General features: G+C 44.4%; 1 protein-coding gene across 6 annotated transcripts in view; it reads right to left on the bottom strand.

The window, feature by feature from the left end:
- cas (castor) overlaps nt 1-13,031 on the bottom strand; it is a 79,274-nt gene that overhangs the window by 8,445 nt on the left and 57,798 nt on the right. For 5 of the 6 annotated variants that reach the window (XM_065494820.1, XM_065494825.1, XM_065494824.1 and 2 more), the window contains exons 4-8: nt 10,963-11,228; nt 9,288-9,405; nt 761-953; nt 469-682; nt 9-225 (exon numbers count right to left, since the gene is read on the bottom strand). In XM_065494820.1, coding sequence (XP_065350892.1) covers nt 9-225; nt 469-682; nt 761-953; nt 9,288-9,405; nt 10,963-11,228 — 1,008 coding nt within the window. The remainder of the gene's footprint in view (nt 1-8; nt 226-468; nt 683-760; nt 954-9,287; nt 9,406-10,962; nt 11,229-13,031) is intronic. The other variant, XM_065494823.1, reaches the window with a different exon arrangement.

The following is a 13,031-nucleotide window of genomic DNA, read 5'->3' on the forward strand; positions in this document are numbered from 1 at the left end:
AAACGTACCCATGTCTGCTTTATTCTTGAATGTCACTTTGCAGCCAGTTCTGATGCAGTGGAAGTGGGTGGTGCGCTGCCCAAAGAAGGCGCAGTACGCGGCGCCGCACTCTTCAGTCGCCCTGTACCGCTGGAAGCCTTCTTGGATGATGGCCGAGTCTTTGCGGTGGTAGTTGGCGTGCATCTGAACGTCAGACGTGCTAATGTACACCTTCTCACAGCCCTCCTGAGCGCAGAAAAACAGCGAGTCAGTTTCAACATTCCTTACTCATATATAATATGCGTATTCTTACAAAGTAGCAATATTTGAACTTTTAATTATTCTGATTACTCTTGCTATCCATCAAAAAACTATTTCGTGTATCTCAAATATTTTCATGTTGAGTTTCTAACAAAAAAGAACACTGAAATTTAAATATTGGCTTTTTGAAAATTTTTTGATAAGGGTGGAAAAGATATTTCAGCTTACCCCATCAGCTCTCTTCTTGATGCAGTGGTAGTGGGTCTGCTTTCGGTTGTGCTGACAACCAGGGAATCGGTCTGAGCAGTCGTCCATGGTGGAGTAACGCATGAACCCATGCTGGAGTGACTCGTCGCGCTTTTTGTGCCATTTAAAGTGGCGAATCATCTCTTCCTTCTTGACAAACACGCGCGAGTTGCAGTCCAAACAGTGGAAATGCTCCCTGCAAGAGTCACAAGATAGAAAAAAATCATGACAATCCATCGGAAGAACAGCGAAGAATAAAGAAATTTGCACAAACCAGAGTCCGTACCTGTAGTTTAGGTCTCTGCAGTGATTGTTACCGCACTCGGCGGCGCTGCTGAACTTGCGGACGTACCGCGAGTAATCAATGGGTAAGGACGCCTTGGGCTCCCTGAGCGGCACGGCGGCGGCCGCGGCGGCCACAGCTGCGGCCGTCGAAGGACTCACCACAGGCATTGGTCGGTTGATACCTGCGAACGAAACACACAAGGAGCGTTATTTCTCTTCGTCAGACGTCAGCGGCAAATTATAGACTTGCTTTTTTTATTCCACGGACAAATAAAAATTGGGAGCATCACCCGCAAAAAAAGCTCAATTAGGAGAACCGAGTCGATTCGCATGCCATAGAGGGGCATTAGTTTCCAGCCTTTTGACACGTGAAATATTTTTCATATTTAAACGCCCGCCGGCGCAATTTGTTGGGCGTCCATAAAAGGAGCCTCAGAGAAGCTGTTAGGCCTCTTAATTTACAAGTCGGAAACAAGTTCAGTCGCTGAACAACCGGCTGAAGACGAGAAAAGAAGCAGTCACAAATCGGCATTTGCATACAGGAATAAAGAGATCCTAGTGACAGGCGAAATTATTATGCGCACCTCGGCCACTTTTGGTTAAAAAGGCACGACTGTATATTTTCCATAAACGGCAAAATATCCAACACTTTCCATAATACGCCAATAATTCCTGCGGTTTTCTCAGCCGGCACTGCCTTAATAAACTATTTTCTTTTATTTGAGCAAATTCCCTTGCGCAATTAAAAGTAAGAACCGGTAGTAAAATAAAAACTTTAAAAGCATTAGCCGCAGTGGCCCGAAAATCCAAAGCATTTTTATTCCTCGTCACCCATTTCAAAGCAAAAAGTTTTGCTTCTTTTACAGCTCCGGCTGCTTTGAAAATGTGAGAAAAACGGTCGTGTGGTGAGAAAAGATTAACTCCGTAAATTACTAAATTATTTAATTTCGCGCAATCAGCAACGTTTCCTCAGCGGCAATTACGCGGCGAAACAAGAAAAAAAACGAACCAATTTCTATGTATCGCACGTCGACAGCGATAACACAAAGAATGAAATTTAAAAAAAAGCAGCCGCCGTATAACTAGAAAGAGTTAGTCGGTTCATCATCATTCCAGGCGCAGATTACGCGGCGCAAAACTGTTTTCAAGTTGTGAAGCGTCACAAAGTAATTCCGTCCGCTTATCAACACTTTAATTACAATTCATCCTGCTCAGCTCCGTTTCTTTCGAAATCTGTTTGAAAGCGAGGCATTCGTTTTTCATCAGAATGAAGCGCAGCCTTTTATTTCAACCTACCGGTTGCATTAATTAAAAACAATGCTAAAAATCACGGTGACTAATCAACGAGATCAACCAGTTTTTCAATTTCGTTCTTGCTGCATGCGTTGAACTTTCAAGCGGCAGCAAAATAAAAATAATATTAAAAAAAAGAAGAGAACGAGCGCGGCAGCACTCTTCTTTTCAATGCACGCAGCAACAACTGGCCGCGGCGGTCAGCCAATTATAAATCAAAGCCGGTTATGAGGAAACTATGACTGTGTGGTCCATGCATACACGAGTGCGGCCATAATAATACTCAGTCAGACGCGGGGCACAGTCGAGAGGCGCGTGCCTATGCGTGTGTTGATAACACGCGGAAACCAAGGACCCCCGCACACGCGGACACGCAAAGAGCGGCCGCCGACAAATATTTCTCATGCCGAGAGAGTAAAAGATAGCATTATTAGCGGTCGTTTCTCAAGATTTATGTGCTTTTAATAATCGCCGCCGCCGCTGCCTCCGCACTTCTCTCCTAACCGGATCCCAATTTTGACGAGAAAACGCACCGCTCCGCTCCAAATGCGGACTTGTTTTGAGTGGAGATATAAATATGGCCTCTAAATGGAAATTAATTCAACGAGAGGACATTTCTTAATTTTATTTCACGAGCTGAACTTAATTTGGAAAATGCCAAAAGCTGGAGTGAGCAGAGAACAGTCTCAGAACCAAAGCGACGACCGTTTTACGCTCTTTTCTGGGGGAAAGGGTTTTGCCGAAAACTCGATAATTCCATTAGAGCGTCTAAGTTTCACTTCCTCGTTCCTCTATTTGTATTCGCACGCAGAAATAACGGTATTTAGCTCTCCCGTCCAACAAAATTTCAGGTGTCGTCAAAGATTTATAGCCGGATTTTGTTTGATACCTTTGCAAACAGAAAAAGAGAGGAAAAGGGTGAAATTTTAAACCCTTTTTACGGCGTGTCGCGTCATTCGGCAGCTCTTTCAATTTAACTGGCTTCCTCCTCTCTCGCTCGCTCTTTCTATAATTCCAAACATAATGAACCCCTTTTTTATTCTTTTCACGAGAAAAAAGTTCCATTTGGACCAGCCAGTCAGCTCATTTCTTAGCAATATTTTCTCAAGATATTTCCTCATCTAAAACATCTGGCAGTATAACCCTTGCTTTTCAAAAGAGAGAGAGAAATCTTTTGTGGCAGACAAAAGGAAATAAAGAGAGATTTTTGCACGTGGGGACTGCGACGAGATTACGTAGGAAACGACAGTCTGCCGTTTTTTATATTTACACACTCGCCTGCATGAAAGAAGTAACAAAAATATTAACAATGAGCACAGTAACCATTACCCCTTTTATGGGGAGGGATCTCCCACTGCTGCAACCCTCTCCGCGCAGGTCGAGCGTGTACTATTTTTTCTTCCGTTCCGTGGATTTACACTTTTTAATGATGAAAAACAGCGTTTGCTCTCACTGTGTGTGTGCACCCCGCTCGCTCACTCGTTTTTTTGTCTGCGGGTCCGCTTATTGAAAAATCTCATTTCGGCGGCAGCATCCTTTCGACGGAACACCTAATGGAGTTTCCCACACTCACTCAACCCTTCTCCTTCTTGTATTATTTGATTTTTTTTATATCAAAATCCTTTTATCACAGCATCTCGCATTTCATCCCTTCCGGGAATCGCAAAAAAGAGCGTATGCAGCATTACTTGAGAAATTATTATTTCCGTAATGGCAAATAACGAACGGCCGAGAATTTATTTGTGTATAGAGCGTCTCGTAACGGCATCCCGACAAAAAACGGATTTTCCTGCCCAGATAAACAAGAACAAAAATGTTCAATTCCAGCAATCCTCTCAGAGCGCGTCGCAGGCAGTGAAGGAAACATCATATTTTAAGCAGTTCCCATCATCAATCAGCCCGAGTAATCATTAAAAGTTTTATGCCTTTCCGTGCCTGAAAAAGGAGAATTATAAAATTGTCCGTGAGTAGATATAAATCTCTCCTCTCTCTCTCTCTCTTCTCAGTGTTTGCCGCGTTTTTTAAAGCTTTTTCTAAGCAAAGGGAGGAAAAGATTTCCTTATTATGCGATCAAATATAATAATAATAAAAGATTCCCAGCTCTCATCGCGGGCCCAGGAATTCCATCCTTCAATTCCGCCTCAGCTCCCTCCATCCCACCCACCCACTCATCCTCCCACCCGTCAGGCAGCACCCTTGCGCTAAAAAACACTATAAATAAAGGTGCAGTGCCGTACATAATGCAGGGTGAGATGATCTATGTCTACCTCCCCCCGCTCGTCAGCAATAGAGCCCCGTTTTTTACCTGCAGACTTATATAGATTTTGTCTCGCATCAAAAGAAGCTGCTGTAAGAAAGGATTTTTCGTCCAAAAATATAGAAAAGGGAAACCAGTTTTTTACTTCTAAAGCAATCCCTTCGCCTTTTATCACCACCAGCAGCGTGATGGCATTTCACGGTGCACTTTTTTCCTCTTTCTTCCCAGAGCCGCTCAGTTGTATTGCGTGTGTTTACTTTTATATAAAATTCCTTCTTGCGTTGATACCTCTTTTATGCGATGGTTTTTGATACGTGCGTATCATTTTTTCGACAACAGACGCGGAAAAATCTGCCTTCTGAACCATCAATCACCGGCGGCGGGTGGAAAGAGCTACGGGCGAAATTGAGGGTGGATCTTTTGCGGGCGCTAAAAGGAGGACAAAGAAAAAGCGGGCGGTTCGATGATAAGAATGGGAAATGATGCTGAAAGGAGGAAGAGGGGCTCGCAGCACCAGAATTCGGGATCAAAAGCGAATTTAGCCTCTAGTATCGAGAAAATTGTGATATTGGTCACAGTTTCAGAATTTTTTTTTTGCACAAACGCTTCACTGAAGCGATAAACACGCATTTTTTACTCCAATTAAAATATGATATCGTTTACCGAGGTTATTCATTTTTGCTTCTGGTTATTTGGTTTTTACGAAACTCGTCGTCAGACGTTGACGCAGGAGGAATAAATGAGCCTTTCAAAACTTTTCTGATGTGTTGCAGCAAAAAGCGCCAAGTGCCATTCGTTTTGGGGAACGAGCTGCCAAAATTCAGCCGGCGTGTTGGTTTTACATATTCCGTCTGAAGCCGTGCGGAACAAATTGTGACAGAAAGCGCTCGGCGGGCGCGTGATTGACAAAGACAGCGCCGAAATTATTATTCATAATCAAGGCGGAATTTCGTAATTAGGCCTAAAACGCTAACTAATGGCGCGTCTGCTTTAATGAAAGAACCGCTCGTCGTCTCACGAGCGACGCGCGCGGATCAGAAAAAATAGCGATGGCTAACTTTTCTACAATGAAAATAGCTCACGAGAGGTTGCGGGAATTACAAACACACACATATATACATGCTCGCCGGGAGAAAAAAGAGAAAACTTATACATAAGGGGTGGCGGCGAGCCAATTTTGCACGGCACAGGATCATTTTGCTAATGTTGAACAGGGATGAATGAGCTTCACTTCCTCCACGACGCACGCCCATTCGGCGGCTTCGCTATTTCTGAACAATAACCGCAATTAGACGAGCAGCGAGAGCGCGCGCGGCAACTGACTCTCATCGTAAATATTAATGGAGAGGAGGAAGGAGGAAAATAGTACTAATTACTGCCCTCGCGGCAATAATTAAAAGTGCAATAAAAAGTTTTCTTTGTGCGCGCTGGAAGTGTGTGGTGCTGCACATCGCAGGAGATCAGCAGCAAAGCAGCAGCGTCTCCGGCGTTTCGAGAGGAGAGCGCGGCACTCATCAGCCCAAAGCAGGCTTTTTTGGGTATAAAACCGGTTGTAAAACTACTGTGTGCTGTTGACTGACACTTCATCTGCAAGACTGACTCTCGCGCTTATGCTCGCTGGAGAGTGTATGTACTACACATTTTCAATTAACACTTTGTAGATTAAAGTGCGGCTCGGCGCTGGCGTTTTATTATCGCCTTCAGGCTGGACTACATTTTCGCAATGCAAAAAGAAAAAGAGGATCAGCTACTTGGTGGATTCTTTTGTGCCGCCTTTTGGCCTGCCGTCAAAAGGATGGACGCCCAAAAACCACGCAAATTTCGGCCTGCCGCGCGCTGTGTGCAACTCTCGCCGCGACTTTCATTCACCAAAGAATAGCGCGCGGATGAGTCAGCCCGAGGGGACTATTTTCGATTTGAATCAAACTCACGCGGAATTTCCCTCAATGCAAAAGAAATAATGTAAAACGCTCCATTGTTTCGCGACTTTGCCAACGATTGTTTTTACAACTCAAATTGCTTTCGATTCAATCATGGCTGCGCGCAAGGCGAAAAACTTTGTCCTTGGGCACATACGTCGAATAATACCACACTGAACAGAGACTATTGAGCAAATCTATATAAAGACGATGGATGACTTTTCCCTGAGGAAATTCGAATTATATCAGTGCTGAAACAACGGCGAGAAAAAGAGTTACCATCTGATCGCAAAATCAACGAACTTAGTAAATTATTGTTGCCCTGTCTTAAAAACAGCTACAATGTTTTTGACAAATGGATTAATCCATTAGACGATTTCGATGGATTTGTAATCGCGGCGTTTTATTTATTTTTCGCTCCTCTCATGACAAAAATGCTGCCAAATCAACAGAATTTATTGCACGCAGCACATTCGCCGCCCGCTTTCACTCGTTCGACGTAGACGGACGGTGATGATATTGACAAATAATTGTCAAAAATATTCATCACGCGCCCCGTTTCGGCGTGTGACGCGGCCGCTGCTTTTTCGTGTTATTACGGCAGGGAAACAAACAATATTGGAAAAGTGGTAATGGAAAAATTCCATCACACAAAACGAACGCCACGCGGACGGATAGAGGATATGACGACAAAAATGCCAACATTTATGATGGAAATTCGTCAACCCTTTCGCTGGCTGGCTGGCTGTCGCGAATCGAGGGGATGGAGTGCGGATATAATAGCCAACAGTCGATATATTGTGTTTTATGATGTGTACAAAGACAATCAATACACGAATTCATACACGATGATGGCGGGCAATAATAACGCGTTAGGCAGACAGCAAAACAATTGCCGGTCGGACCCTCTCGCATTCTGGCCGCTCCTGCGAATCGCGCGATAATGGAATGATGCGAGTATGATTGATTTTGTACAGTTTGCTGGGTAATTGGCGAAAATGAATAAATGACTGATGATGACTGCAAAACAAGAGCCATCACCAGCAGAGTGTGTGTGTGTGTGTGCACGCGCGGTGGCAGCTCGCCGAGCTGGCGAACACACAGGCAGGGGCAAAAAGCACCAGCAAGCATCCGCGACGAGCCAGAATAGCAGCATTTGCAGCGTATTGCCCGCTTTGTTCGTTCATTTGCTGTCTCCGCTCGTCTATTCTTTTATTATCCAACCGACGCATGTAATTCCGCCGACTGCAAATGTCACATTCCTCGTATGCACGGCCAAGAACTAAAATTAGAGGAAACAAGCCGAAATTACTCCGCACAGCCCTCGGAGAGTCGACCGACGCCGCCGAGACGATGGATTATATTTGGTTTTCCTTCGAGCAGAGCGTCGTCGTGCTGTTTCGTTTTGTCCGGGAAATTAATGATGGATTCTGTTGTCAAAAGTGCACGGTCGCGGCTAATAAGGACCGAGGTGTGGACTGAACGAGATGAATTGTTTCTTTTCGGCGGACATGTGATGATGCGCGCCGCTCGCGGTCGGTCACTGACTTTCTATTGAAATGGGGCCGACGAGCAGCAGTTTGCCGGTGCTGTTGCGAGTTCACTTTGGCCGAAATTGTTTTACATCTCATAAATGATTGATTGCTCCACGGCCCAGTCAGCAAGAGACCCGTCTGCGACAACAATAATCACTACCAGGAATCCACTCGCATTGCTAATCCATTCCCTAATCTTTTGCCGCCTGCACCTGAATCGAAAAACGAAATACTTCATTGGCAAAATTGTCTAGTTTTTGATTTGATATCTATGTACTCTTTGATCAAATACTAAAGATTAACAATTAAAATATTTTTCCATCCTAACACAGTTTCCAGTCTCCTTATTTATTTTGTACATATCCAATTGTTATTGTCAAAAGACAGGGTATCTTCCTCATTTTGAAGATTATTTAAAGGAATCACACTTTGAATTGGACAATATTTTACACCTCTGCGGATCGTTTTGTTGATTTAGCAGAAAGATCAGAATAACGAGCTCCAATTTCCTTCAAAAGCGTTGGAGCACTATGGCTCTTGAACACCATGCAGCAGCCCCGTTTTGCCCGTGAAAGCAGGCGCGGGCTAGATAAAGCGCAGAGCCTTTGCGCTCATCCAGCCAATTGACTATGAATGAATGAAAAGAGATTTCCCCATAAAGCGGCAACAGAACGCGGCGGAGAGCACACACACACAGCATCTGATTGCGGATGTAGCAAATAAAAAATCCCCCAGCTTCTTATGAATGATGCATGCATCACAATGCCAGCAGCAGCAGCAGCAGCAATGGTGGCGGTGGTGGCCGACTCTGCTATTCTGCATGCGAGCTGCGGCTGCTGCTGGATACAAAACGCGCTCTTTTGTTACTTAAACGGCAATTATTCAATAAAGTTCCAAACGCGAGCGAGCCGCACACAATCCACGACATGTGCGCGTTTATTTAATGCAAGCGGCACAAAAAATTGCGTCTCCCTTTTTTCGCTGTGCGCGCCGATGGACGCACTTGTGTGTGTGTGTTATTATTACATCACCACCAATGCATGCATGCGCGTTGACTGCTGCTTTTTCTCGAGTGCGCGGCTGCGATGATGTCTAGAGCAGCAGTTAAAAATTTAGTGCCAATAAAAGTTTAGATTGACATGTCCCTCGAATAATACAAAGTAGCATTGTCGAGAGGCTGCGGTTGCTGGGGCCCTCGCAAGAAGGGTTCCCACGCAAGTGGAAAATGAAAATCCTAAAAAAGCGCTTAACCACTTCATGGCTCTCCTCGAACGGTCATCAGTTTCATAAATTAATGGATCGCCTCGCTTTTATGTGCTTTTCTAAAGAGATTAAATTAAGTGGAGGCTCCTTTCTCACCAAACAAACTAACAGAGTAAACTCGAATTGTTTCCTGATTAAGCGAGGCTTAAACTTTACTGCTAGAATTGATTACGGCAATTAACCTTTTAAAGATGGGGTTATTCTGTAATTTCTGTCAAGTTTTTCAGGATGCTCCTCATTTCTACTCACCAGAAGTGGTTGGAAGGGAAGGTGTTCCAGTTGGGGTGTGTTCGCCGATGAGGCGGTCCTTCTGCTCCTGAAGAGCGGCCAGGGTGAGTATGGTGGCCACATTGTGCGGCAGCGGGACCTGCAATTGGACGTGTTCTTTGTGGAATTGACAGCGAAACAATGAAAAAGAGAACAATAAATAAATCAATAACAATAAAATTCCACGCAGCTTTAATGAAAACGGCCGTGATGGGTCATTGTGCTCGGTCGACAGCGCGCGCTACTGCCGTCTGATTTGTCCTGCTGACCATTTCTCACGCAATAAAACCACCAGCAGCAGCACACAAGGGCGATAACTGCTAGCAGACCGTGCAGAAAATATCGCTGTTGCAAAAATGCTGCGGGCTGCTGACACTCATGCCGAGCGGCAGCTCGTTGATTCGATTGAATTAAAATTTGACGAAAATTACAAGTTCGCATGACGCCTCGACTCTCGGCGAATAAATTAGTGTTTTGCTCGAAAATGCGGCGAAAAAAGGACGTTAATAATTTTTTGCTCGCCCGCGTCGACCGCCTAAATCAAGGGGCGTACATAGACTGAGCGGTAATAACAAGAATCATTACCACACAATGGCCCCAAATAAAATATTATCCCACGGACGCGATCCAGGTACATAAACGAGGAATAGGAGGTGTAATGATACAACAGACACACAAGTCGGCAAAAAAGCTCCGCAAGCCGGCAGAAGACAATAAAAATGGGAAAATAATTCCTCGTTTCGTGTTGCTGCGTGCAATTTGTTAATTTCTCCCCGCGCGTCTCATTTTCGTGTGTACTTGTACAGTACTTGCCGACTAAGTAAGTTCATTAATGCAAATTCCAGCCGGAATCAAATTAGTGGATCAGAATTTGCATAAGTAGCTTTTATTTTTATGCAAATGCACTCGCCGGTATTATTTACACGTTTTGCATGCGTGTATACCGAGAATTAGAAAAAAAAACGTCAAGTCATTAAAACTTTTGCAGAATTCCGTCGGTGAGGATAAAAATTGTGACGAAATTGCTGTGGTGCGCGCGGCGGCCGGTCAAAGCGAGCGGCATGATGACTCATTCAAAACATACTTTTGCTGCGAAATATTTGAATATTGAGCAATTTAAAACCGTCGGTCTGGCGTGCGCGTGGAACTCTCGGCATTTTTCGCCAAAGGAAAGAAAACATTTTTGCCGGTAAAAATTACAACGCGGTTTAATGCCCATTCATGTGCGCCGAAAAATGGCCATATCAAGAAGTTATATTATATTAAGCACACAGCATGAAAATATACCGTCCCGCCGCGCAGATTTAAATCTTCATTAATGCAAAGACAGAGTTGTTTTAAGGAAGAAAAATGTCTAAATTAACTTGCGGCATTAGTCGGGCCAAGAGGCTGTGAAACGTAACAAAGATTGTTCGGCAAAATGTTAACAAGCTTCCTGTACGAACTATCCGTATAAAATTTACTTGCTAATATTTTAAAAATGCAAATAGGTTTCTACCTATTCAGGAAATTTTATAGTGCCATACATAGTAAACTCTCCCACAGCCTCAGAACGAAAGAAGCAATAAAAATGTATTATTTTAAAAACGCCCTTTTCTGAATATTACTCAGCTATGAAAAAATATCCAATCCGAAGAAAAATAAACGTTTATCTTACCCTTGCAGTCGAAGGGGTGGCGTTGGTCTCTTTTGGAGTCCGGTCCGGGGAAGACGTCCTGGCCGCCTTGGGCGAGTGGGGCGTCCTCGGGGGCGTCGGGGGCTGCACCGGAGGACTGAGTCTGGGGGCCGGCAGATTGGGAAGGGCCGCGGGAGCGGCGGGGTGCGGCAGGTGCGGCGATGGGATGCTGAGCGAGAGGCCGGTGGGGCGGCCAAAGCCCAGCGCGGACAGTCGGGAGGTGGCGTTCATCGACTCGAGTATTTTGCCTGAAACGAAATCCGAGTTGAAATAAATTAGTCGGGGTCATTATTTCACGCACACGCGCAAGGGATTTCATTTGAAGGAGGACAATGGGATTAAACAATGTGCTGCTGATAATTGGGTTGCGTAAGGTACGGATTCATTGTGCGCGTGGCGTTATGTCATTCTGCTGCGTTCGAGTTATTCGATTCGCAAATGCCAATTTGTCAATTAATCACACGCGCATTTTGATCAGTTTAATTGTTGTCCAGCGACAGTTGCATAATTTCCATGCAAATGGCGCGCGCAGCTGGAGAAAGCAGACATTGTTCGCTCGCTCGCAGCCGCGCTTTTCTCTCCGCGGTGGGTAATTATTTAAGTAAAGTACCTATACGAAAAACGCCCGCGAGTCAGAAAACACGCCGCGTGCGTGGTGTGGGCTAAATTTCGTCTTTGCGAGTACAACAAAATTTTACGATGTTGTTTGACAAGACGACGGGCAACATTTCTTCTCGCTAATTTCCCTAATTAACAGTGAAAACCCACCGCCTCTTTGAATTTATCATCATCCGCGGTGATTTTAATGAGTTGGGAAAAAGCCGCTTTGCGTTTTACATGTATATATCGAACTCTCATTGGAGAGGTCGATCGCCTGTATGAAATTCTCATTTTCCATTCATTTATTTGCGGGGGAATACTGTCGTCTCATTTTCACATAACCTTTGCGCGTTTATGCGAAAAAGAGTTTTGAATTTAGATTAATTGAATTCAACATTATTCATTCCTATTTCAAATGTCGGTCGGTCAGACGGACGCCTTGGCCTTAACTGCATGTAAATTACGCGCGCTTCTTAAAATTCAATCAACATTACGCAAAACACCCGGCACATTTTCTCACCGCCCTCATTATTATCGGTCGAAAAAGATCGAGACCCGCGTCGATGGGAATTCGGCAGTTTAAAATGCAAGTCAGGCTTATTATTATTATTTGGAAAACAAAAGTAGCGCGCGTCCGAGCTCCGAGTGCACGGCAAAGCGGAAATTTATGCTCATCTTATGGAAAATTATGCAAAACTTTATGCGGGTCCGCTTGCAAATGTTAAAGACCTCTCGCTTGGCGCATACAGCACAAATACACTGTATGTGTGTATACATACTGGAACAACAACAAACAAATGAAGGGAGTAATGTTACGTGTCCGATTGCGTAATATCGACCCCGGAAACATCTGCTCCAGTTCCAATATTTGCTTCGAGCTAACAATTCTCTTCAAAATTGGAATTTTCGCATTTCAATTAGTCCTCTCACCTTGGCTGCGTGTTAATAAATAAATACAAAGCATACATATGCACCATGCTCTGGATAATTAAAACGAGTGTGCGATTGACTTGCTGCAACGCGGCTTAATCGCGCCAGCTTGGATCTCTTTATTAATGCATGTCACTTAAGTTGCAAGTTAATTAGGTTCGCCGTCGTAGCAATATCGAAATCCACAAGCACAGACGCGCAAGTGTTGACGCCGGATTTAATTAATTTGAAAAACAAATCACTACCGTCCACCTCGGCAGAGGAAAAGAAAAGAATTAATAATGCGCCGCGACTGAATAAATATCATCCGCGTGTGCGCGAAGAGTGTATCGTAATGAATTTGATCTGCTGATGGATTGGAGCAATTTTCGAGCCGTCTATTATCAGACTGCTGAGATCTGACCGGCAAACTCGTTTTTAAACGTCGGCGGCTCCATCATGCGAAAGGTCATTAAATTTTATTCATGCGAATCCATTATACGGATTGTTTTGAAAGAGGAAGAGCGCCGCTCGAAATTCGT

Source organism: Cloeon dipterum, chromosome X (assembly GCF_949628265.1).
Source record: "Cloeon dipterum chromosome X, ieCloDipt1.1, whole genome shotgun sequence".
In the NCBI taxonomy this organism is placed as follows: domain Eukaryota; kingdom Metazoa; phylum Arthropoda; class Insecta; order Ephemeroptera; family Baetidae; genus Cloeon; species Cloeon dipterum.